The sequence below is a fragment of the Excalfactoria chinensis genome, chromosome 2 (assembly GCF_039878825.1).
Source record: "Excalfactoria chinensis isolate bCotChi1 chromosome 2, bCotChi1.hap2, whole genome shotgun sequence".
Taxonomy (NCBI): domain Eukaryota; kingdom Metazoa; phylum Chordata; class Aves; order Galliformes; family Phasianidae; genus Excalfactoria; species Excalfactoria chinensis.
In genome coordinates, this window is record NC_092826.1 from 43059683 (window position 1) to 43087326 (window position 27644).

At 44.1% G+C, this 27644-nt stretch overlaps 1 protein-coding gene across 1 annotated transcript in view; it reads left to right on the plus strand.

Moving 5' to 3' along the window:
- The first annotated feature begins 853 nt into the window (after positions 1-853).
- Positions 854-27644, plus strand: part of KCTD1 (potassium channel tetramerization domain containing 1) — a 103510-nt gene continuing 76719 nt past the window's right edge. Inside the window, exon 1 of the mRNA XM_072330254.1 lies at positions 854-1014. Coding sequence (XP_072186355.1) covers positions 1006-1014 — 9 coding nt within the window. The 5' untranslated portion in view covers positions 854-1005. The remainder of the gene's footprint in view (positions 1015-27644) is intronic.

The window sequence follows — 27644 nt, forward strand, 5'->3', positions numbered from 1 at the left end:
AAAAAAAAATATAAAAATAAAAAAATAAATTAAATAATAATAATAATAATAAAAAATGCGATGCAACTCCATCAATCTTTTTGGAATTCTGCATGGTTGAACATTTGAAATGAGTTTGTGTATCACCCCCAGGCATTGATTCAGACTCGATTGGGGCAAAGCAGGCTCCATGTGCTTATTTTTATACACACGTCATTTGGGAAGTTATATAGCCAAGGGAACAGAAAATGTGTTGCTCCGCTGCCAAATTATCACATATCCCTCGATCAGAACGGGAGGTGATCCTAATCAACAAGTGGCGTGACCTCGACACGATGGCAATGTCAGGTCAGCTCGGGGAGCGAGGAGACAGATCTAAACACAAATAGAGAGAGAGACAGAGAGAAAGAAAGAAACAACCAACAATCCTTATAATTATCATCATCTGCTGCTTTTCCCTCTTCTGGCAAAGAAACACTCCATCCATTTGCAGAAATCGCCTGCGGAAACGTTACATCAAAACTAATCACAACGATTAAAATCAGCTTTTCTGTGCAAGAGGAAAGTAAAAAAGCAAGTTGGAGGCTGGAATGAGACTGTTTTTTCCACCCCCCAAAAAAAAAAAAAAAATCGGAAAAAAATTTTTTACACACGATATATATATATATCTATATCTATATGCACGTTTTGAAGGAGATCAATTTAATGCCCGTGTGATCAGTTAATTTAATTTAACTTTTATTTCGGAGATTGATTCAGACTGGAGGTAGAGACATGAGCTAATTGTATCCTGATCCTTGCCTTGAGGGGTTTCAAAGCCCTGGAGCAACTATTCTCTGTATTTTGCTCTGTCTACCTTAGCCAAGCTATTGCATTTCTCTCTGGTGTAGCGAGGAGAGCAGACCGCTGCCGGGAGAGAGAAATATCGGAAGTGTGAGTTGGGGGGGGGGGGAAGGGGAGAGGAAAAAAAAAAGGAGGAAAAAAAAAAAAGAGGAAAAAAAAAAGAGGGACACTTTGGCGGCTCCGATGTTCCAGGTAAGGGCTGCTCGGGATTGTTGTTGTTTGCAGCGGAGGGTGCGGAGGGACTCGGGCGCCTCTCGCTTCCACGCATGTGCCGGGCGCTCGCACCCCGCGCGGGGACGCGGCGCTGCCGCCTCGCCCGCCGCGCTCCCCCGCGCAACTCGCGCCCCCGCGCAGCGCAACGCCGCGGGGAGGCGGGGAGGGAGGGAAGGAGGGAGAAAAGGAAGGAGGGAGGGGGCCTCACGGCGGCGAGCGAAGGGGGGGGGGGGGGGTGCTCCTCCTTTCCCCACCGCCTCTCCGAGGAGGGGTGGGGGGGGGGCGAAAGGGGGGTAATGATTTCATTTAAATTTTGATATTTTCGCGCGGGGGTGCGCGGCGGGTATTGTTCTCCGGCGGGCTGCAGGAGGGGGCCGCCATTGTGTGTGTGTGTGTGTGTGTGTGTGTGTGTGTGTGAGTGCGTGCGGGAGCCGGAGGCACCTTCCCCCCGATACACGCGCGCCGCACCTCATCCCACCCCCGCGCCGCCGTCCCTCCGCGGTGCATCCCCTCCGGAGCCCCCCGCGGGGCCCTTTGTTGCCGGGGCGGTGAGCGAGGCTCGGCCCCGGGGCCCTTCCCCCATCACGGCCCCGGGGGGAGGCGTCGGGGCCGCGTGGGTGGAGGGGACTGAGGTCTCGGAGCGTCCGGTCCCGCTCCGCCGGTGTCCCGGTAGACACAGAGAGCTGCGGCTTGCTCTTAAAAAATCCAAAATTTAAAATAATAATAATAAACAATAAAGCCGTTCTCCGCCTGTTTTCAATCAACGAGATACAAGTTTATTCGAGAATGCCCCGCGGGCACCGAGCGTGCTGGGATTGTTCGGGCAAATGAAACAAAAATGGGCGAAACGCCTCTACCTTCCCAGCGGCGGGGACAGCCCGGCTGAGTCCCCGCAGGGCGGCGGGGAAGGGACGCAGCCTCCCGCAGCACCGCGAGCATCGCCCGGTGTGCGGGGGACGGCGGCGAGCTGCCGACTGGATGCCTTATGTTGGTTCTTAGCGCATCCCCCGCTTCGACCGAAACGCGACTTTCCGTCTCCTCGGGGGCCGGAGGTGCGCGGAGCTCCGCGCTGAGGCCGTGGGAGGATTCGGGGTAAGCCGAGGAAGTCGGTGCCTCGCTGACCGAACCGTCAAAAAGTGGAACTTTAACTGATGCCGATTCGGGTTAAGCCGCGCCCGTGCGAAGATGCTCGCGAACTAGTTGGGAGGCACTCGGCGAAACTTCCCGTCTCGTATTCAAAATGACTGCGGTGGTTGGGATGTGCGAGCGAGCCCCGAGCGCGGCATGCAGCTGTAGCACACGCTAGAGGTCCCTCTCACCGCTGTCAGACGCCGGGGTGCTCCCAGGTTGGGGCTTCCTCCCGGTTTCTCTGCTAGGAACAGCACGGGTTGTGGCTGCGAACGGGAGCGCTCCTCAAACGGCAGCGAGGAAACGGGCGGCTGTAGGTGTGCGGGTGCCGGTGGCCTTGTGGTCCACCCCCCCCGCCCCCCCCAGGCTCCGAGAAACGAATGTGAGCGGAGCCAATGTCACTGTGTGTCGCACGGGTTGTCTCCGAGGTACCTTTGCGGTTTGTTGGTGTTGGGGCCGAGGTCCGAATTTTTATCCGTGGTTTTCTCATATGAATCGTGTGATGGAATTAACGCCTGAGTAAGGACTTCAGCCTGGAGTTTGGGAGTTTCGAAAGCGAAACATGCGAGCGAGTGAAAATGTGAGTGTTAAGAATAGTCCGTAAAGGTGGTGGAGGTGACTAAAAGCGGCCGAGCCCACGCAGTTTCCACCTCCAGAGCGTGCCATAGAACTAACCGGTCCCCCCAGCCTTCGTGTGTTACAAGCAGCTTTATCACCATTTTACGGATGGAGAAACTGAGAAATAAAAAGAAGGTCACTGACTTGCCTGGAGCCATATAGCAAATAAAAGATAGATCTGGAATCAGCTAGGACAGATTTAGATCTCTTGCGGATTTGCGCTGTTTTAACCATTGATTTCAGTGGAATTCATCCAGATTTCGGTCAGATTCAGACCGTAGGTGTTGCTCTGTCCCTTAGAAACAGCCACCATTAAAATTCCACTTTAAACGTGTCTGAAGTAGGTGCCGGAATTTCGGGGGGTTGTTTGGTGTACATCTGCTATTCAGAAGACTAAATTTATTGCGAAACTTCAGAAGTGTGTTTCCTCTCCATTCTTTTGTTGTTGTTCTTTGGGCTACAGTTTCATTCTGTCACATCAGCGTAGTTCCCTGGTCGATGTTTGGTATTGTTTCCTTAATGAACAATTTCCTCGTGCCTGGTGCGGCTTTTGTTGCTGCCCTCCGAGAAGCACCACTTACCAGATGTCTCCGACTGAAGCCTTCGGTTTGAGGCTGAGAACAACCTGGGAACAAACGGTTTCACATGAGGAAGACTTCCATTCGTGGGTCTTCCTCGTGCAGAAATGAGAAGCTGGGTGACTGTCAGGGATCAGAAAGCCACCCTTTTCCCCTGCGTGATGGGTAGAAGACCTGCATACATAGGCTCTTTATTGGATTAAGCCAAGTTTATGTATGGAGAAAATGTGATGTGAGAGGAAATATTCACTGATTATAACAAATGTGAGGACATTATTCAAAGCGGGGTCTCTCGCAGTGAACAAAATATCCTATCTGCCACTATCTGCCATTCACAGTCAGGCAGAATTTCACATGAGCCCATCTGGGAAGGAAAGATATTTCTGCTTTCCGTATCCTGCCTTCTTTAGAAACGTTTTGAGGATACCATAAAACAGACAGAGATGCACAGATTGTGACGATGGCGCTTTGCTGCTCATTTGTTAACATGTGCTGGTGCGTACGAACTGCTGCTACTAAAACAATGCAGGGTTCTTGCTTTTGTTTAACTAGTCATCAGCTGGGTTTGGGAAGATGCTGATGCTCCAGGGAGCCCATAGGCACCCACTGTTGCAAGCACTCCTGCAGCAAGGATTAGACCCCCACCTTTCTGTGTGAGGCTGCAGGCACTGAGCTCAGCTGAAACTATTTCCCCCCACACACACTTGAATTTGAACCTATATATTTAGGGAGCTGAAAACCTCTAGGTGGGAACTAGCTTCATGGAGCGCGTGTGAGATGTTTAAGATCACACTCCGATTCCTAAGCTGAGTTTTAAATTCCAGAGCTTTCGCCCCCTCTTTACATCCTGTGCAGTAAGCTCTTGTGCCTCACTTGCAATATGTGTTCAAATCTTCGCTGGTACCGGAGGAAAAATCATGATGCTTAGAAGGAAATTTTAGTGTAGATGCCTGCTGTTACTTATTTTGGACCCTTCTACACTACTGCAGTGGAGCCAAGTTGGATCTCCTTGCAGGAAATAAATTTAGTGAGTTGTTGTTTTTTTCATGACAGAAACATAACTCCTGCTCTAAACAGAATCTCTTCTGTTGGTCCACATTGCACTTATGTTTTCTCTTTACAGCCTGGGTAAAATTCATCTCTGGTATAGTTCCATCGACTTCTGTGTTGTTTCACAAAGAATTAATTTGCCTTACTGTGTTAAAATACAGATTTCTGTGTCCTACTTTCCACAGAATGCAAATCCTTTCTTTCTTTCTTCTTTTTCCATTCCTTCTGATTGAAATCGAATAGTATGAAACGCAGGCCTTCGTTTTTATTTTGTCCACTTTCCTACTTGTACAGACAGAGGTATCTCTCCTTTTTTCTCTGGTAAAGTATGTTCATAGAATCATAGAACGGCCTGGGTTGAAAAGGACCATAATGATCATCTAGTTTCAACCCCCCTGCGATGGGCAGGGTTGCCAACCACTAGAGCAGGCTGCCCAGGGGCGTGTATTGCATGTATTTATACACATAGAGAATGTTTATGGGCGGGGGGAGGCAATAACTACTATCTTCCTAGCTGATAATACTTTCAGCATTTTTTTAAATGTACATGAAAGCCACGAGCACATTCCAAATTGATGATGTGTGTTGTAGTTTTAATAATCTCAAGTTGTCTGCTGTGAATTTTAATCGTGCTTTTGATCCAGAAATCAAATAAACAACATCCCATGCCCAACTGAACCAAAGTGGATGCTGATACACACTCAGTTGTGTTAAGCCCATGTTTATGAAATGAAGTGCTCACCCCACAACCTTCTCCTGATGGCTGCTCATATGACTGGCTGCCCCACTGGCAATGGAAGCTCCCAGCTTGCTGTGGTTGGCAGATTAGCACAAATGTGGCTTCGCAGGTGGTTTATGAGTAGCTGAGGTGTACGAGTGAGGGATACAAACCTTAAGAGTGCTTGTTTGGGCAAAGGACAACTCATCCTGGCAAACAATGTAGTGGCTTTTACTCACCTGGCTTCCCTTGCTCAATACACTCATACATAATACAATACATAAGAATACATAATACATAAGAAATACAATACATAAGAAACAGACCTTTGAAGAAGTGAGAAAAAAAACGTAGCACTGCACAAGAAGGTTGTCCACAGAAGGAAAGGATTTCTCTCTCACCCAGGCTTTCTACTTGTGATTCTAAGGTGAAATCTGTACAGCTGTGGTTATTCGCTCTCAGCCAGCAGTGGTGGCTCAGTTCTGCTCCAGACCTTGCAATCGGTGTAAGCATCTATGGGATTTCTTTTATTTTCCTGCTAATAATTCAGAATGACTAAGCACGTGGCACTGTGACTGGTAGTACATAAGCTCAGGCAGATGCATTTCGGTCCCATCTCTGTGTCAATATGGTAGCCTCTGACAGACACATACCTGGTGCGGAGACCGAAGCATCTCTTGCTACTGTAATACAGTGTGCTAGACTTCATCTGTCATAGCCTTTAGTTTAAAAGTGTGAAACCCCATCGGTACTTGGCTGGACCAGAAATTATGGGTAGTTGTCTCGGGTGAGTCAATTCCAGCAGAAATATTAATACTTCAATGTAAGGCACAGGTGAAATTTAATCTAGAGCAGAATGCACAACTCAGAGCATCTGTCTTGCAGAACAATGAGCTTAGGCTGGAACCAGGGCTAAAAGGATGACCAGGGAGTGGACTGAAAGGAGATTTAAGGGAACTCAAACATCTGTCTTAGCAGAGCATAGATTGGAAAGAGATATGATTTATCTTCATAAATATACACAAGTTGTAAATCCCAGAGAGAAAAAAATCTGCTGAAGTGAAGTGATGATAAATGTGGATGTAAACAAAGCAATTGTTTCCAAGAACGCTTCCTGATACAAAACCTGGAATATGTTGTTGGAATTGAGATACCCTTGAATTGAGTGATGCTCTGCTTTGAGCGTGTGTTTAAAGCCTGGACTGTCTGAAGAATGGATGCCAACTCTTTACCTTAGTGAGCTCACCTGCACTGTCCCTGTATTCTATGGCTGACTCAGCCTTTTTTCATCAACAGTTCTGTCAGTGGAAAAAAAAGTTCAGTTTTCTCAAGTAAAAATCCATTTCTCTTCCAAACAATCAAATCTGTTTAAAAGCAGACGTGGTGGGATTCTTTTACAAAACCGAAACCAGATACTTCTCACAACTGGCAACCACAATTTGTATTATTTTGAGCTTCAGTTAAATAGAAACTTGAAGAAGACCATGTGACAGAAAAATGAAAAAGTATCTGATTTTTTTCCACAGGAAAAAAAAGTCCTCAATCATTGTCTGTTATTCTGATCAATAAAAACTTTGCATGTTTGTCCATGAGAGGAGTTTTTGATTTGCCCTGTGAGTAGATCCATCATTGTCCTGTAAGTAGATCCGTCATTGCCCTGTAGATCCTGTAAGTAGATCCATCATTTCTTCTCTGTTCCAGCTGAAAAATTATTTCTCTTTCTGTAATTCTTTCTTTTCTTGTTGTTTTTTCCAAGTCAAACCGTTAATGCTCATTGTTCTTCTCTGATTTATTTGTTGACATTCACTTTGTTATGAATTCACTTTCTCACCTCATTCACTCCCCCAGGAGCTGGACTCAGTATTGTGTGTCCTTTCCAACTCTGGATGTTCTATGTTTCTATAATTTCTTTTCATCGTACTCTATGACAGGGAAAGGAGGACTTAAAAAAGAAACATACACGGAGAGCCTTTTTCTCTTTTCCTCACCTTCTTACAAGGACTTAAAAACATCCTCCTCGTTATCTGATCAACCTGCAAACTTTCTGCATGCTAGTTTATCTGTATACCCAGCTTACAGATCCTGCCCGGAAAGGACCACCTCTCCTGCTATAGCAGAGCACTGCAGGTATTCAGCAAGTAATTAATAATAATAGCTCCTCCTATCAGAGGAGCAGAGGGAAGAGAGGAGAGGCAAACGCTGAGAGCATATAAATAGCTGTTGGAAACCAAAGTGTTCAGGAGCTGTTACAACTGATCAAAGTTAAGGCAAAGTACTTCTACGAAATAAGAACAGAACTGTTTCCCTGTGTGATCTGAACTTGGAGGTATCATTAGATGGAAGAGGAGCTGTGCGTCTCGTGTCTTGCAAAAGAAATGCAGGCCCACCAACATGATCAAGAGGGGAAGGTAGGAGTGCCATGGTCACCAGACAGAGGGAAAGGGGTGAAGCAGGGTCTCTGACTAACATAATGATGCCTCTCTCTTTGAGGTGTGCTTCTTTCCAAGTAATGCAAGGAGTTAACTTGGATTTTTAGTTAAGACATCTTCTAAGTGAGATCAATGGTCCGTCCATCCATTCAGCACTGGGACCCATGCTGTGTAATTCAGGTTGTTGTCATTTCTGTAACCCATTATGTACTCATTATACCAAACACTTTTCTAAATACTAGGGATCTAAATGGTAGGGATCACTCACATAAGGTGTACACAGACCTTCCTATCTTGAGATCACTTATATACGGCAGCCTGATTCATTTTAAGTGGAATGGCAAGAAAATGGCCAGATGTGCTTTATGATCTGTATTGGAGGGAACCTTATGAGTGATGTCAGGGCAACTGAACCAGAGGCTGTGGGTAAAGTGATGAAGACCACTACACTACTAAAGGCAGACTAGATCGACACAGAAGGATTAGCACTGTAATCATTAAGGGGAAAAAAAAAAAGAGCTTACAGATGTGGGGAAGTTAGGGAGAGCCCTGAAGAAAATTGGCAGATGCAGCACCAATGGGGGGCTGTAAAGAGAGTCAGAAGAGACACCTGAATAGTTAGATCTAGTGGCTCCATTGTATGTAGACAAGCAAAAAGGGCTGATGAACGCGCTGGATGTCCAGGAAATGATCACTGCTGAGACCCAGATGGGATCTGCCATGGACAGCTCAGCTCTAGAGAAAGAGATAAGAGAGAAGGGAGCAGTAGAGTTAGGAAGTGGCTGCACACATGAACTGAGGGGAAAAGAATCAGACAGCACAGCCTTCTTGACCCTTTTTCTTGTATTGGCTGATGTGTACAAGGACAGTTTAGGATTCCTGGAGGCCAGATGAGAATATGGCTTTGACTGTTAGCAGGACTGAGTGTCAAAGGCTGCTCTGATAAACAGGATATGACCTCCTGTTTGGTGGACATATGAGAAATCAGCTGCAGCCATTGCTAGACTTTCTGCACACTGGCAGGTAACACTCAGTTGGAGAATATGAAGAGGTAGCTCTTTCTCAGAAGAAGAGGTGATTCCTCCAGAGGAAGAATGGAGCTTTGAAGAAGTAGTTTCTTTAGTTCACAGATCTTCTGTAGCTATAATTGTTCTTTTTTTCTTAATCTTATTGAACAATTTACATCAATATCCTGCAACTGAGAGTTCCATGCGTTCCTTAGAGATAAGCTGGAAAGTGATATCCTTATCCATTTATAAGCTAATGCCATTTTAAGTTCATTTAAGTGCCCCCTTGTTTTATGAAGGGCATCTGATTTCTCCTTCACATCTTTCATTACTTTCTATACCTCAATTCTATCATCATTTACTGTTTTCCTTTCTAAATGAAATGGTTCTGGTCTTAATCTTTTTGTTTAGAAATACCCCCGCACATTTCTAATCATTTTTGTTGCCTCTGGCTATCTAGCATAGCTATCTAGCACTCCCATCATTGCAACTCACTGGATAAAGTGAGTTCCAAAGTCATCAGCACAAAGGAGACTGAAGGATGGTTTCGTGGTTAAGGTACATCACCGGCAATCCAAAGTCCTGCTTCCACCTCTCCTGCCCTACGACCCTGTGCTAATCACTCAGCTGCAAGAGATCTGTAGTTTCCCTTCTAGTACCAGGAAATGGCACTGGGAATTTTCAAGTAAAATATGCTAAGTGTTTCTCTATGCCTGGATGGAGATTATGATAGAAGCCCAGCCATACTACATTTAGTAGTTTTGATTGTTTTTCCTCAGTGCAGTTGCATGTGTGTTGAAATTTCTAACTTCTCCCTAATTGTTTGATTGCACAGTGCCTGACTGTTTTCTGTTTGTTACACTGCTCTGATATTGGGTTCCAAACAAATTCAATTAAGTCATTTCTCTTTGTTATTTTATGGTGAACTTCATATGGAAAGTATGAGTTACAAACGGCTTGGGCCAAACAGACACATGGCTTTCATGTGTCCTTGGGGACTCGGAAAGCCAACACAGCTCTGCTGAAAGTGAAAAACAGAGTCAAATTCCAGCCTCTTACATTCAAGACACAGTGTAATTCTTGGAGGTGCTGGGTAACCTGCACTCCCTCTTGTACTTCATGTGTTTAGTTTCAAGACTAAGGTACATTTGCAACTAGACTTGGCTGTTAGATCTTTCTAGCACGCACCTAGTGCTCTCCAAAAGCCTGTGTCAGGTCTGGGGATCTCTGTGGCTTTCTGTGTCATTGGTGTCCCATCATTTCTGGCATGTGGGATCCAAGGTGTATCCTGCTATTACAACCCACGCTCCAAGGAACCTTACAAGCAAACGTTTCCAAATGCCAGCTTGCTGCAAAATGATCATGGCTTAAGTACTGGGAATGATCTTGGAGGTGTCTGAGCTATTAAATCCACTCTTAGAAATGCCTTTTGTCACAAAAGATGCTTTAGAGGATACTCTTCCTTGATAGGATGCTACTCTGACAGAATAGTAAAAGCAGGCTGCTCAGGTAGATTTATAGTGCAGAACCGGAGGAAGTTCAATTCTGCTTTAAGCTGTGTTTTTTTCCTCTGGTCATTACCCTCCTAACCCCATACCTCCCTCTTTACCTTGATGTCCACATCTCCTCTTCTGAACATGTAGTAAGGTTCTGCTCTCACATATAATCCAGGTTGCACTGCCTTCTGGTGCTGGCCAGCTGAAGCCTCTGCTCATATTCCCATGCAGGCCCTGGGTTGTTCAGTGCTTCTCAGGTCTTTCTGGGAAAGAATCAATCCTACAAGACCCTCTTGATAACCCTGACTGTGTTAATATGCCCGTTTGTGTAATTAAGGATAATGCAACTGGGCTCAGGGATTTTGCTGCATCAAGAATCTTTCAACTTTAAAAGAGGAAAAGGGTGGTTTGGCCTTTGGTAGGGCTTGGAGGGTTTTGTTTCCCTTATGCCTTATAGCTGGCATTTTGTCAGAGCCTTCTGCTCACTAGCATTCCCACGACACATGAACATGCTCAAAGAAAAATTTCCTGTGAGAAATCACTGGGCTTCATTAGATTTTCAAAGTTCAGAGCTATGATCCTCTTTACCCTTCTCCGGCAGCTGGCCCTGCCAGATTCTGACTGCTTATATGAACATTTGATAAATCTCACTGTGGACTACATTTGCTCTTTCACCCGAGCAGTTATCACACACATTTCCCTAACACTTTAAAATTATGCCTGCCAAACATTTTCTGATGTAAAGTTAAAAGTCATCTATTACTGAAGTGATTTTTCAGCCCTCCTGGGCATGTTTTTCTTCCTTTTTTTTTCTTTTCCTTGTGTAGTTCAGATAGTTTCAAGCTCTTTTAAACAGGCTGCCAAGGGTCAGTTTCAAAATACATATCTTTTTTTAAATTTTCTCTGCCCTAAAAATACATTGGTGCTATTCTTTTCTTTTACAAATCTCCTTTTAAAGCCAAGGTCTAGTGAATGCAGGGTTGCCTTGCTGCAGGACTTCAGCTACCTGCAGCCAAGTAAAACCCGCACCATGGTAAGGAAGTAAAAGATACTCTATACAAACTGGCCATCACTACACAGTGGCACCCATCACCTCCAGACTGGGTATATGGCTTGAAGGGTGCCTCAGCTCCTGCCTGGCTGCTGTGCAGCAGAGGGCAGTGGGTTATTGCCCAGAGCCAAGCTGGGATGTGGCCGTAGTAGGCATCCAGATGGGAAACACTCCAATCTCCCCCACTGGACCTGTGTGGACCTGGTTGCAGCTTTGCAGCCCTGTGATTTGGTATCATTTGTGGCCAACCTCCATATGCAAACTCTTTGGTCATATTCAGAGCCTTGCCTGACCCTTTCCTCATTTTTCCTCTCTTTCTCTTCCTGCATGATAATACTCCTGCTTTCAGTGTGAGAAAGGCTACTCATTAGTTCTTTCCTCCCCAGCCTTCTCATTTTGCCCCTTCTCATTGCTCTTGGCATTTTTCTTTAAATGCCTCTTTTTTTATTTACCCCCCTTTTGGTTCCAAAGCTGATTGAAACTGATTAAAGCAGTTTGTCCTACCACGGCAAGGAGATGTTAAAACAAAGCATGTGTGTCTGCTGGTTTGAAACAAGGATTTTTTTCTTGCAGTTAGCCCAGTTCCTTGTTTAACAAACATAGTGAAACAGGATCATGGAGCAAAAAGAAAACAGAGCAACAATGGCAGAAAATGCCATCCTGATAACACACCCAGCTTTTTTCCAAAACCCTGCCAGTGCTCTTGAACTTATTGAAGCTTGCTCCGGCATCAAACAGTCTGACCAATCTTAATTTGTCTTTTCCCCCCTCAAAGTGCCTTGGCGGGACTTTTATTTGAAGTTACATTTGCCACTTGCTTGTGTCACAACTGTGTTTCATGAGGTATCTGGAAATATAAAAGCGTGTGCCAGCCTTAAACAAAGAAACTAATGTAGATAGCTCCCAACCCAGCACAGAATGAGTAACCCAAAACATCATACAAAGCCTTCTGAGGTGGAGAACAAAACCTACTAGGCAGCTTACACTTAAATTGCATTGCAATTAAAATATAATCCTTTACATTTCTTGGATTTGGAGGGGGGAGAGAGTTGGAAAGTAAGGAAGAGCATGTAGTCAGAAGTAAAGGCATTACAATCCTTAGCCTCTGCATGGAACTACTTAAGCATACCATAATTGCATCACAGAAGGTATGCATACCCTGAAACCAAAAAGGAAGCAGGAAGGCAAGAAAAAACAAACACAGTATGATGAACCAAACAGGTAACCTTCAGGAAAAGGAAATCTAGCCCCGGCGAACCCAACAGAAAGGAACGTAAACTGGCAAGGAAGAGTGAAAGAAGGGAAACAGGAGGACTGGGAGGAAATTTAGAAGGGAAACAGACAAATTTCTAGAAATAAATGAAATAATAATATGTAAAAGAGAGTTGGTGGACTTGCTAGAAGAGGCTAGTAAAAAGGGTAAGTGTATCACAGAGCCTACATTATGTCCTCCTGTTAACCTTTACTCATTGGAAATATGTTCACTCTTTACGTATTGTATTTAATTACTAAAGATAAAGGCCTATCAAACATTGGGGTATCACAAGAGAAGCTGCAGGACTGATATGCCAAAGGAACAAACCTCCCAGAGCAGATGGCATTAATCAAGGCTGAGAGCTGTTAGGAAAATCATGCAGCGTTCCCTTAGAAATGGACTACTCTGCTATACCAAATGAATGGAACATTTCAAGCATTTTCCTGTACATCTGAGATCATGTCAGCCTAATGAAAAGGAAGAAAGGGTGAAATACAAAGCAGTGAGGTGCAAAACCTACAGATGAGCTTAATGCTGGATGTGGTAGAATGAGAAAAGGAAAAGCATCTCTCCTCATTTCCTAAAAAATCCTTGAAGTCTCTCAGTGAAGCCATTGATTAAACGGAACCAATTAATATAAATCTGAGTGGGAGTCTGGGAAACTCTCTGATAGCTTTTCTCACAAGATGAGTAAAATGTTATAGTTACGAAAAATTTGGCAGCCAGAAGGTAAGGTGCAAACTTCTGCCTTGTGTCTGATTTGAAATAGAAAGCAAATATCGCCGAAATGAAAAGTGAAAGGGCAGTGAGGTTAGGAAGGACGGCAGCAGAGTACCCCCAGATAGACCCTTAGGGTAGTCTTTGATCTGTTATCTGAACAATAAAGCGGGGTGTTTGGATGTAATAAAATAAAAAATGTCTGTTCCTTTGGACACTCAGGGCAAGACAAGACTGAGAATGTGGGGACCCAAATGCAGCTCTGTGAGGAGGAAGATGAAATTCGTTTTGCTTCTTTGACGACACAGAAAGTGACAAATGTGAGAAGGAATATTCTGAGTTCTCCACATATGCCATCAGGTTACGGGAAACGTCTTAAAGCTTTATTTCATGTGTCACATGCGGTGTGTGGCTGCTAAAGGCAGTGCTGCAGCGGCAGGGTGCAACAGACAGAATGCAAGGCTCATGGAGTAGCCTCTCACCTCCTGCTCTGGAGGTGGGGATCTCCCAAAACAAAGCTGGGGAAAGCTATGTCTAGAAGCACCAGTATTGCAACTGAGGCTTTGTTCACCTGGGTATTTCTTCTGAAACGTGTATTTTTGGAAATGATGCTAGAGAGCACTGCAACTACAGCAGACATTTAATAAATTTCTAGCAAAATTTGTGAAAGGCATTCTAGGCTATTCGGTATTTATAACAAACGAAAATCTTGTGCTGACATCTTCAGTATAGGATAGAATGTCCAAGTTTAGTATATATGAAAGCACAGTCCATTTCCATGTCCCCTCCTTTGTTTCTTTATCTATCTATCTATCTATCTATCTATCTATCTATCTATCTATCTATCTATCTATTTCTTTTCAGTTTCCGGTGCAAAACTGAAATCCATCCATGAAGTGCTGATCATCAAAGCCTTTGACATGATCCCTCACCACATCCTTCTCTCTAAATTGGAGTGGTGTGGATTTGAAGGATGGACTGTTCAGTGGATTAGGAACTGGCTGGCTGGACCTAGCCAGAGGGTTGTGATTAAGGGTTCTGTGTCAGGGTGGGGGCTGGTCACAAGTGGTATCCCTCGGGTCAGTCCTGGGACCAGTGCTCTTCAGCATCTTCAGCAATGACGTAGACAGTGGCATCAAGTGCACCTTCAGCAAGTTTGCGGATGACACAGAGCTGAGTGGTGCTGTCAATACATTGGAAGGAAAGGAAGCCATCCAGAGGGACCTGGACAGGCTGTAGAAGTGGGCCCGTGTTAACATAATGAAGTTCAATAAGGCCAACTGCAGGGTGCTGCACTTGGGTCAGGGCAACCCCAGGTATTTATACAAAATGAGGGAAGATCTCCTTGAGAGCAGCCCTGTGGAGAGGGACCTGGGGTCCTGGTGGACAAGAAGCTGGACATGAGCCGGCCGTGTGTGCCTGCAGCATGGAAGGCCAACTGTGTTTTGGGCTGCATTAAAAAGGGGGTGGCCAGCAGGGAGAGAGAGGTGATTGTCCCTCTCTACTTGCACTTGTGAGGCTCCATCTGCAGTACTGAGTCCAGGCCTGGGGCCCCCAATACAGGAAGGACATGGAGCTCTTGGAGCAGGTCCAGAGGAGGGCCACTATGATGATCAGAGGGCTGGAGTAACTCTCCTGTGAGGAAAGTTTGTGGGAACTGGGCTTGTTTGGCTTAGAGAAGAGAAGGCTGTGGGGCGACCTCACTGTGGTCTTTCAGTGCTTGAAGTGAGCCTTTAAGCAGGAGGGGAAGTGTCTGTTTATGAGGGTGGATAGTGATAGGACAAGGGGAATGGTTTTAAACTGAGACAGCAGAGGTTTAGGTTAGAGATTAGGTTAGAGATTAGGAGAAAGTTTTTCACACAGAGGGTGATGAAGCACTGGAACAGGTTGCCCATGGAGGCTGTGGATGCCCCATCCCTGGAGGCATTCAAGGCCAGACTGGATGTGGCTCTGGGCAGCCTGGTCTGCTGGTTGGCAGCCCTGCATATGGCAGGGGGGTTGAAACCAGATGATCTTTGTGGTCCTTTTCAATCCAGGCCATTCTATGATTCTGTGATCCCACACATTGCTGATATGTCTCACATTGCTATTTAATGCTCTACAACAAAGCTGTGATTCATTTTTTAAGGAGTCAAGTGCTGGAGCCTTTCATACAATTTATCTACAAAAACTATTAAATTTTGGGATCCAAAGGTGTTTTCGGCTGTTGTGTATTTTCATTCCCTTGTTCCTATAGTGATCAAATTGTGCTGCAAAATTACTGTTCGGTTTGGTATGTGGCTATGTGATTTTTTTTTTCATTTCTGGAGTGGACAAGAAAGAAATGGAGAGTTACTTGGATGAGGAGAAATTCTAATTTGAGGAAATGAACAGGACATGATGAAAGCAGAGTAAGCTCCTTTCATCTTACAGAACACACAGCATTTCTGGGATGTGAGGATTACAAGTTTCTTGTAAATAAGTAGAGTTCAAAATACTCTTATTGGTAGTTTTGCTGCTAGGAGCACTTCAGGGCCCAAGAGTCACCCAGGGAAATTATAGAGAAGGAAATTATTTAGAGGAGAAACAAAAGTTTATTGTGACACAAATGACAGTGGAGAAAAGGAAAATAAATTTCACTCACGCATACTGTACATGCTTAAGTCTGCAAGATAAGAAATAATAATACACAGCCCTTCTGTCAGACTTGATCTACAAATAAAAAGGATTAAATTCCTGCACTTCTCCCTGGTACTCGAGTGACAGTATAGGTAAAATATTGGTGAATTCAGAGCGATATTGCAAAAATATGACATTTTTCTGTGGGTTAAGTAAGCAGAAATTAGAGTCATATTTTGTCCTTTTTAGTTAGTGTCCTCAGTGGACGCTTCTGTTCTGGCTCATCCAGAGTATTTTCTAGGAAACTGCATTTGAAAGCCTAGTATTTGATTTGTGGTTTTGTCTAACTGGATTAATAATGTTAGAAGCAGAATGACAAACTTGGGAGTGTGCCAAGATGGCCTTACAGGGGCTGCTAGAAAATGAGAAGCATGCAATATATGGTGAACTTCTGACCAACCCTTTCACGGAGGCTTCTAGGGTAATACCTATTGCTATGTGTATGTAAGAAGGTGAGGAAGAAAAAGAGAACAGCTAGATTGTGACTGTCTCTTCTGTTCACAAAGGCAGATCATATAATACCCGCAAGTGGGTGCACGTCTTTAAATATATTCAGAGTATTAATGAAATGGATATTGGTGTCTACCAGTCACAAAATGGCAATCTGACTGTTCAGAGCATCCTTCAGCATCTCAGGGTTCCAACAGAGGTGGTTATAGTCTGACAGGATTGGACATACTGGACAAAATCTGACTTATTTGGCTGTTACATTTGTAAATAAATGTTAGTAGGTGCTATCTATCACTTCTTTGATCTGTAGACTGGATTGGGTTAAAACTGATTGCCAAATAGGAAGTGCAGCTGTGTCCTGGGAAGGTGGAAGTCAGTGCTCCAGAACAAAGAGCCAAATACCGGTGTCTGTCCAGAAGCTAAAATAGAGCAGGTGAGCATTCCCTAGGTACGTATGGAGGAGCAAAGGGTTGCTTGGTACACCATGCATTTATGAATAAGTATGAGTAGGCAGTAAGGCAGAGATAAGTGTTTCTGTGCTCTATACTGAGTAAAATCAGTGAAGCAGGCTCCCAGAGGACTCAGGTTTACCTGAAGAAGCAGCCTTGGAAACTGTTCTGTTCCCGTTGTGCTCGGGAGAATATGTATCTTATACAATGGTTAGACGACACCAAAGGTTAATTTAAAACCATGATCATTTGGATGGAATAACCACAAAGAAAGATAGCTATGATAATAATAATGTCTATTCAATGGCACTTTTTCTCAGCAGATTTCAAAGTCTCTAACAAATGAGGTGTTGAGCTTTGGATGCATTTTACAGAGAAGGAAACTGCTGCCCAGAAGATAAAGTGGCTTATCCAAATTCAGCCATGGGGCATCTGGCTGAGTCAGGAGGAGAAACCAGAGTGCCAGCCCAAAGGGGAATGCTCTCACAAAGCATATAGAACGAAGGAGAAACAGGAACAAGGTCTCTGTGTTTCAGCAGTGAGAAGAACTGTACCTTTGTTCATTCTTTGTTTAGAATATTAGCACACACATTTTTTTATTTTTTATTTTTTTTTAAGACAAGGGTTTAATTAATTACTGAGCAGTTACTCTACAGGGTGAAAACAAACACTTGAACAAGCCTCTCCTGCCAACTTTGCCCAACACGGATTCGCTTACACTTGTTGGATGAGTGCCACAGTTCAGTCCTCAAAATGATACCAAATTTGACACCACACAAGAAACCGTATCACACTGCTGGGGAGAACTGCTCCCAAAGCAGCATTGCCAACAATACCAGATTGCTCAGGTTCTTCTTAGTAGAAGTGATGCGCACAGGACTCAGACAGAATAACCTGCAGTTGCTGCCACTACCTGCTGAAATCTTTCCATCTCTTCTTAATAGTAAGCACTGCTGAAAAAGGATACAGAAATAACTGGCTATAGTCAAGGTGGGATAGGATGATGGAGTCTTCTCCTCAGAAGAGTTTTGACTATACCTGCCTGTACAGAGTGTAGTAAATAGGGAGGGACAAAATGTCATGTTAGTTGTATGAGTCTGACACATGGCTAGTTGGAGAAGTCCTTCCGTTGAGCCGCAAGGTTTCTAAACTCCTTTTCAGAGGGGAATTTAGGAGTGTCCAGGCCCAGTCTTACTCTGAAACATGGTCTAAAGTTTATGTCAGAGGGATTATGTGCATAGCCACTTGTCGGAATCAACATTTGCCTGTTAGAGGCCACTCAAGGACTTTCTCTGAGATAGTTTTGCACAGTTAATGGTAGATGGCTTTTGAGGCAACAGATATAACAAATTTGGAATTGTCATTAATAAATGCACTAGGTACATTAGTTCTAAATTTTATGAGGCTATTTGGTAGTTAATTAAACTATATTAACAGTTTATCATTCACAAAGTAACAGAGGTGCAATTTCTTACTAAAAGAGAGCAACCCTGCTAACAGGCAGTGAGAATGAGACAGAACCACCAATCCACGTCAAATGACTCCAAGTCAATGGAGTGTGTACTTTTAATGCAATGCAACTGCCATGAGTCACTGCCATGATGGCACAGAGCAGGGATGCTCTACCAGCTGGGCTGGGCTTCATGCAGGATGTGGGCTGCATGTTAGGCATAGCTGACTCTCTTACTGTGTTCATCGAGCCTTGTTGTGGTGTGAAACAACACACCCAAATCTGTCCAAAACTTTGGTCAGATAACCAAATTTCTCCCATGTTTGCTCAAGTCCAGAGTAAGATAAGCACATTGATTAAATCACTTTCTTTCTCAGTCTGGACTCATCTGCTAGCTTATGGTCACACTCTGTTTTGACACCAGGTAGTTTCCTGTACATATGTATGTGAAGGTGTAAGGCTTGGACACTTACAAAGCCTGAAGGCTTTGCAGGTGTGATAGATGGCCTAGGGCTACTGTGCTTTCTTAATCGCTTGCCAAGTCTGTAGTGTGAGATGACCACCTGAGCCTGAGGTTAGCTCCTCAGGAGGTCTGGAGCGTCCAGAATTGGCACAACAAAGTTCAGGTGAAAGAGGTGTCTTTAAAAGCTTAATTTGATTTCATCCAAAGTGAGGGCCATAAGTTTGACATGCTGAGTATTTGTCTTTTCTGGAATATTTAGCATTTTTTGTAGCATTCTGCTGCAGTTGTATGGAATGAGCGTTTAGCTCTTTCACAAATGAGATACCGAATCACTTTAATCAGACATCCGCTTCTGTTTGGTTTAAGTGACTATCCCAGTATCATAGCATAGGAACTTTGTGGCACAAACAAGGCTAGAATCAAAAGATGTATCCTGAGCTCCAGGCAAATCTACAGACAAACTGTCAGACTACAGATGTCTATTCAATGAGTTCCATTCATCCTGAGCACTGAATAAGGCAAAGGCCCTGTAGAAAAGGGAGAATGTGATTAGATCATTAGGTTCAGAAGAAAATGTGGCAGTAGGCCACACTGGCTTTAGTCTAACTAGTAAAGAAACTGTTCTACAGTAGGTGTGGCTGTATGGAAGACCCCAGTGTTGAAAGATTTGCATTAATGTCAAACCCTTAGTTTGTCGAGCAGATTTACCATGTTCCAGTTGTTGCCCATAAATCATCAACACAATAGTCAGGATCCATTCTACGATCAAAGCTGAATCATATTCGTGCTGCCTTATCTCCTCTCTATTTACAGTGTGCATGTATGATCACACAAGGTAGGCATGAACTCAAATACCAAGGCACTGCATATAACGTAATGGTTGATCAGAAACTGTACACATTTTTATGTTCTCTAAGGCCTTTGTTTTTCATCCCCATGCAGACTTGAAAATAGGGTCTTTCAAAATCCTTACAGTCTGTGTATCTCTGCATTTTAGAGAAACCCTGGCATTACATCCATAAAGTACATGAGTTAATCCGTGTTAATAGTTAACTGACTACAGAACAATGGCATGTGAGTACAAATTCTTTGTGGATATTGGACCTCATTATTTTGTTCCTGTTGAAGTGGTGACCTCACCTTTTAGGCTTGTATAATCTTAGTGTTGTCTAACACCGTGGAAATTGAGGTGCTGGTTTTTAAGCATGGTTATTGATTTGTGTATACCTTAGTAAGTGTTTTTGGTGTGGTTTTTTTTACATCACACGGATTTGTAACTCAAAGTTTGCGACATGTCACTCCAATTTTTGAGTCAGTGATTAATCTCAGAAAAAAAGGAGTGATCTCCATTTGAGAAGCCAGTGAATGGAGAAAGGAAAGAGCATGAGAGGTTGGTTGGAAGTCTATAGTTGTTCACTTTGTATTAGTTGTTTAGCAGATTTTTGCAATTTATTGTAGTAAATTATTTGTGACAGTTACACCTGATGAAGTCTTGGAGAAACAAAGGAAAATAAGCTGATGAGGAAGTAATAACGGGGAAAATGAGGAAGATGAGAACAAATTTGAGAATTACTTGACAGATGATATAGGTTAGGCCTGCAGGAGAGAAGGCTCCTGGGGACCTTGTAGTGGCCTTCCAGTACCTGAAGGAGACCTACAGGAAAGCTTGGGATGGACTTTTTATAAGGCCAGGTAGCAACAGGGTAGTTTTAGTCCAGATATTAGAAAGCAGTTATTTACTGTGAGGGTGGTGAGACACTGGAACAGGTTGCCCAGAGAGGTTATGGATGCCCTCTCACTGGAAGCATTCAAGGCCAGGCTGGATGGGGCTTTGAGAAACCTGGTCCCCTGCCTATAGCAGGGGGTTGGAACTGGATTTTCAAATGTTTTCCATCAATGCATTGTCCTTTCTGTAGCTGTCCCCAGAGCCAGCTATCTACTCGCACTCATCTAACAGCCCTTCAGCAGCCCTCGGAGGTGGCAAGAGGAAGGGACAGTGGAGGCAGTGGATTCTGTGGCTCAGCAGATTAATTTCCCCTTCATTTAAGGATTTATCTTTTTTACAGTTGTAAGGATGACTGCTCAAATGTTCTTAATTGTGTCTGCTTGCCTGATGGGAAATGTGCAAGAGCATTTGGGGTCTGTGGCTTTGGTACATGGCAAATGGCAATTAACAGAACAAAATCTGCCTCTGGCAAATAAACCTTGCACAGATTCTAAAGGCTTTTTTTCCATCAGTTTTGTTTTTATATGTTTTTGTTTGCTGAATCCCAGGAAGTTGAGGTTATGATTTTGAAATGTTTGTTGGGTTGGAGTCCTTCTTGCCTGTCAGGTGCATGTATTTTCTAGCCCTCCTTTCCCACTCATATTTCCCTAGGTATTGGCCTGCATCCTCTAGTGTGTATTGCCTCTGAAGTCTGACTCATTATGGCAACAGAAGTACTGATGCCAGGCCCAGAAGCAGTACTTAAAAACCTGCTCCTTCAAGCTCAAAGCTAACCCAGTTTGTGGCAAATGGAGGAAGTGCAATCATTTGGCATCTTGTCCATGCATCAGTTCTGAAACATGGGACATTTCTCCTATGCTTTTCTGAGAACCTTCTCCTGTTTGACTAGGTTGTCATAAAGACTGCTAACCCTAGGGAGTGGAGTTTAATGCTTTGGAAGGAAATGGCTGGCTTATTGCATTTTTTTGGGGGGGTTGCCAGCCTCTTCCCCCAACTGACCCCCCGGTATATTCAGTCTTATATCCAGGAATGAAGAGGAGTCAAAGATTTGGGGACTGGAGCACCTCCCCTATGAAGACAGGCTGAGGGAGCTGGGCTTCTTCAGCCTGGAGAAAAGAAGGCTGCGGGATGACCTCATTGCAGCCTTTCAGAACCTGAAGGGAACCTATATAATCAGGAGGGGAGTCAACTCTTTGAAAGGGCTGATAATTGTAGGACAAGGGGAAATCTTTAAGTTGAAAGGGGGAAGATTTAGGTTGGATGTTGTGGAGAAGTTCTTTACTAGGAGAGTGGTGAGGTCCTGAAACAGGCTGGCCAGGGAGGTTGTGGATGCCCTATCCCTGGAAGTGTTCAAGGCCAGGTTGGAAGGGGGCCTGGGCAACCTGATCTAGTAAACGTGTGTTATGGTTTTATCATTTGGTTGGTGTTGGTATTCCACATCAAAACATCATGTAGGATAATGGGAGTTAAGGGGACAAGTTTTTTTTTCTGTGGACTGCCTTAAATGGGCATGTGGGGAGCGGCACCGGAGGGGAGGTTGGGAAGGAGATGGGGTTTCTGGCCTGGCGCCCTGCGAGGAGACAGCGTAGTCAGAACTTCCCGCCTCCCGCAGCCCGTCGGTGAGATTGGGATTTGGTTTTCTCATTGTTGAAACTCTCTTGTTGTTGTTTAGTGTTACTGGGTTTATTAAACTGCCGTTCATTCTCAGATCATCCTTTCTTCATTTTTTTTTCCCTCCTAGACCCATTCGCGGTCTCCCTTCCTGTCCCCTCTCCCGGAGCGCACGTGGTCGGGCCGTGCTGCGCTGTTAGGGAAGGGAGGTAACTTTTGTTCCTGCTCCCCTGGGTTTGTTCCCTTGTCACGAGGGAGCTCTAGAGAAAACCCCGTGACAACGTGGAAGTTTGGTGGCCCTGCCAGACAGGGAGGTGATCCTTGAGGTCCCTTCCAACCTGTATCATTCTGTGATTTCAAAAGGGGAAACAATCTTAGCCCTTATGTTTGGGATGGAGGGGGAATGGATTGGGCAGTGGGAGAATAGAAAGGCAGAATTGGACATAAAAGCAGACAAAATGCAATTTGAAGGTTCAAAACCAGAAGATAAGTGAATTCCCCAAATATTCTGCTTTAAAAAAAAATAATAAAAAGGTTTTTGTTTTCTTTCCTCATGCTTTGTTTGGGAACATCTTGTGGTTATGTGTACTTGAGGCTGGCAAGGTCTGTGCTCTGTTGTACTCAAACACTTGCAATGACACATGGTTGAAAGCATGGATGTTCCCTACATGTATCTGGAGAGATCAGTGCTGGCAGATTGTCATGGTGCCATCACGTTTCTTCCATGTCATATGCCAAGGTGATGAGGTAGAAATTCCCAAAGAGGCTGTCAGAGTTACACAGAAAATGGAAGAGTTTGGAATAGGAGGATGATGAGCATCCTGTCCTTCCCACAAATACTGGCATTATGATCATTTGTTTGAATGACTCCATAAGAACAACAGCGGAGCTGGGGATTCTCCCTGTGAAGTGTTTCTCATAGAAGAGCACCAGCGGAGAGTGCCAGGAACACAGCATTTCTCAGCTATTTGTCAGGAGAAGAAGCTCAAGGGGGCTAAGATGAATTTGTCCACAGTCATGTTTAATTGGAGTGAACAATTGGAAACTGGTAGGTTTCATATCTCTTTGGGAGCTGAAAAAGAGAAAAATCAAGGACTGTTGGTATGCTCACTCTTGTGGCAGTGCTGTCCTGTCTGCCAACAGTGACTTTTGCATGGTCTCTGTAAGATGTCAGCCATTCTGCACTGCTCTAGAGCCCTCATCAGTGTTCCAAGGAGAAATTCAGTATTGCCTTTGTAGGCACAGAAAATTTACTGTGGCTTTGCTTGGTACACCAGTGGTTTGACTTGAGTGGAGTCTTCTGAAGATTTTAAGCAGAGCTGACCGAAGGCAATGCAGGAAGAACCCAGGGCAGCAGATTGTCATGGGGATAAAACCACCTCATTCAGAGCCCTAAGAAATGAGATTTGCTCTTGCTGCTTACCAAGGGACTGTCACTGCTGGAAAAGGAAGAGACAGATCCTGCCTCTTGCCAGCTGTGGGATGGAAGAAGCCTGGCTCTGTGGCACCTTCCTTCTGGCTCTGTCACATCTATCCCTGCTCCTCTCCCTCTTCCGTGTCAAATGTCCTCTGGCACTGAAACCTGTTCACCACTGCCTCATCAATGGAGCAGTGAAGTTCAAATTCAGTGGTGCTACTGAGAAGCATTTACCTGTATGGAGCTCACAAATACATCTGCATGTACTTACGCATCATCGGTGCTATAGGAATTCTTCTACATTGACTCATTTTGTCCACTAGGACAGCTGATGGGAAAAAAAATCTAGGCAGACAGACCTCATCTTCTATGTCATAGTTTTGTAATTTTGTAATTTTGCTATCAGTATTTCACATCATAACATCATGTAAAGCACGGATAATTTTACCAAATGTGCAGCTCACAGAAAGAAGACTGCATGTCCCAGAGAACATCACGGTCAACAGTAAATCACAAGACAAGGACAGTATATAATCTCACTTCGGGGCTGGACTTTTGCTCTTGAATCCTGCCAGCCAGTGGGGGGGAGCGAGGCCTCTCAGTTTTGGGACTCACTCTCTCTCCTATTTTACTTGATTTGTTAGCCTTAATTTCAATTATATTGTATTATATTGTGTTGTCCTGTATTATGTGTGCCCCCGGTGGTGCACGGTGTTAGAACTGCCGCTTGCAACACTGGAGGCCCGGGTTCGAATCCCCCTTGTGGCGCAAGCGGTAGAAGTGCCGCTATGCTACACTAGAGGGCTCGAATCCCGGGAGTTGGACTCGATGATCTCTAAGGTCCCTTCCAACTCGCACGATACTATGATACTATGATACTATGATACTATGATGATATAGTATTTAGTAAATAAGTGTGCCTCCTTAGATTGTTTCCGTCATTTTCTTTTCCTTTTTTCCCTTTTTCCCTTTCCTAAGGGGCCAGCGGCCCTGTGGGCTGGCTGTCCCCCTGTCACAGGTGCAGGTAGATTTTCAGTTAACCTGTGACAGATTTTGGTGGAGAATGTGGGCTTAAAGCTGCTGTTATTCTGCTGTTCTTTTAAGCCTTCAGAGAGAATTCCTTTTACAGTGTTTTTTTCCATTAAGGAGCTATCTAAAGTTTACGTTCCTGCACCTGCAAGCTTGACCTTGAAAGTCCAGGCGGACTGCCAATACCCCAGAATGTTTTGTAAACTTGAGCTCTGCTATTTTCGCTATTGAAGAGAGAAAAAAAAAAAAAAAAAAAGAAAAGAAAGAAAAAAAATGTGTGCTCTGGTAAAACTGCTTGTAAAACTGCTTTTCAGGGGACTGCATGCTCCTCGTCCTTTCCTTGAATCCTTTATGCAGTTTTTGAACGCCCATTCGACCACACTGTTAATTTCCCTGAACATACTTTTGGTTATTTTATTAATCTCACTCAGTATCTGGATTTATAACATTCTGAGGAAGTCTTCCCCAGAACCAGAGAATACTGAGTGGCAGGGAGTGTGGAGAGGCTTTGAGGAGACTTTAAAAAGGCAGACATCTTCAGTGTTATGGAGCTTTACTCCTGAACACTTGAAGAATCCCGAGAGTTTGATCGCATATTTGATGCAGGAATGTTGCGGCACAGGCAGATCTCAGGAGGCACAAATGATTTGGGGCCTGGCTAATGCTTATCAGGCCTTATTCAATACCATTCCAGAGAGGGAAAAAGTTCTTGAAGCTGAGAGAGAGAGTCTCAGAGCTGAGATGGAGAGTCTCAGAGCTGAGAGATATGACCTCCTGTATCAGCGTGACACCCTCCGTTCCGAACTTGATGCCTCTGGTCCAGGCAAGATGCACCCTAGTCTGAACAAGACACCCTTTGGTCTGAGTGAGATGCCCTCCGGTCCAAGCGTGACACTCTCCAGACTGAGTGCAACACCCTCCAGTCTGGACACGACACTCTCCAGTCCAAGCACAACGCCCTCCAGTTCGAGTGCAACAACCTTCGGTCAGAGTGAGGCCCCTCCCCGAGCCCAGCCGGGGCAGCTGGTAGCAGAGCAGCGCAACCCCAAGCAGATGACGCCGATCTCAGCTCTCCCAGTGGGTCTGTTTCGTATCTGGAAGGGGTTGGTGCGCTTCCGGGCTGAGCAGGCGCCAGCATTCTATTAAGTGCTTCTCAGGAAAGTATTGGATGAATGGCACACAGTCTGATAACAGGCTTTCAGATAATTGCCAACAGGCTTGTGCAACATGCAGGGACTGTTGGAGTAAAACACAACCAGAAGAAGAGCAGCTTCAGAATCATTTCATGTTCTGTTGTGGTCCAGCACTAGCCCCCACTTACTCCTATCATTCATCCATGTTTCACCTCTTCCTTGACTGATCTAAAACAGCCTTCACATCATGGTGTTAGATCTTCTCTGATAGGACTGGGACAGTGGTTCAAAAGGATCAAGAGAGGGTGCTATTGAAGCAAAAAGCCATCTGTTTGATCTCGGTTTCTGGTGGTTGTTGGGTTTTTTTGCTTGTTTGTTTTGATTGGTTTGGGGTAGGATTTTCTTTGCTCAAGAGGAATGTCTGTGGTGAAATTGTGTTTCCATCTGTTATGCCCTTGCAAGTAATCTTATTGTCAAACTGGTTGCCATGAATCAAGCTGAGTTTCTTCTGATAGGGCTGGTTTGCAACCCTGGTGGGAGATTTTCTAGAGTTCCTTCTCTCTTCTAGAAGATCTTCACAAGTCTGTATCTGTATTAGCAAGGGAACGTGAAGATCTCACATATATATTGTTATGGCACATCAGCAGTCTTGGAATCCTTACTGTTTCCCAAGAATGTCCTTTAAAAATTAATAAGCTAAGTGACAGCTGACTATGCAGAGCAAGGAAGGTTCCAATTTCTCCCAAGAGGAAACTAAGCCAAATTTGTGATGCAGATTATTCTAACAGAAAGTCTTCAACTCTTGCACACAGATAACTAACGTTGTCCTCCAAGTTGTATACATTTTGCAGTGAGCACAAACAGGATGGCATAGATAACCATGAGGTCTCAGATGACTGCAAACAGCTGAGATTCAGTTCTCCTTTGCCCAGTCTATTTGCCAGGCTGTATTTTGTTGCCAGATTCCTGTGTTAATCCAGAACACAAGGACAGTCCTCATGGTAGGACTCAAAAGAAGAAGGGCAATCAGTGATCTGATTTGAGATTTTCTCTGTTTGTGCTCTTAGAGTAATTGTTGATGTACTGCTTTGCAGTAAATAGTAATTTCCACATGAGAAATGTGTTTTCTTCAATATCCATCTGATTGTCTTCAAATTCATTATTCCAACACACTACAGTTACTGCCCAATTCTGTGGACTGGATTGTTGATTCAGTGACATTTTAGATGCACTTGAGGGGAAAGATCGTCTTCTAGAAGTGTGTAAATCTTGTGTCACCCAAATAAGAAGTTTTATTACTTATATTCATTTCAAGTTTCTTATTTGCATTAGTCTATTTTCAGCTTCATTTATAATTATTATTCAATTTTAAAGCATGTTCAAAGTTGTCAAATGTTCAACTTTTTATTGTTGACATTTCAAGTCATTTTGGCAAAGCAGAAGACGTTGGACAGAATAGTTCTCTTTCTGAGGTTGAAACAAGAGGTAGACCTTTCATGAGCTGGACAGAATAGTCTAACAGTCTAATTGGCATTGCTGGGAACACAGTGAAACAATGGAAGTTTTTGTTGTGTGTCCTCTAGCAAGCCTTTTATAAATGTGGCCTCTAGCAAATATGGAGGTACAGAATATGTAAAGCCCAGAAAGGCTGTGTTTTCCTTCAGCCTTCAACCAGTGTGCCAGAAAGACCAAAGGTCAGGTTTTCAAAAGAATGCTGTGTTCACTAATTCTAATTTAATTATCTACATAAGAAGCCATGCTTCCAAATGTCTAAGCACCAAGCAACTCCCTTGGAGACCATATCAAACACAACCCAACCCTGTTTAAAAGTATAGCTGGTTTAAATGCCTATGCAACACTTGATTTGATTTTTTAGATTTGGAGACTTTCTAGAAACAAGAATAAAGTTATTGGTTCTGAGAAGTGGACATCAGTGTTTTACAGTAGTTCCTTGTGATTCTTTGATTTTTCAAAATATATTCCCAAGGAGAGAACAAGAGGGCTGGTGCATTTGTTTGGAGTTTTCTGTATTTTTATACATACAGAAGCCTTGAGAGGAGAAGAGCTCAATAACTTAAGAGTCTTGTCAAGAAACCCAAGGCAAATTACCAGCTCAGCCCTCACAGGCAGATTGGGAAATCCCAAGAGTGCCAACAAGCAGTGTTCAGAGTAAGAA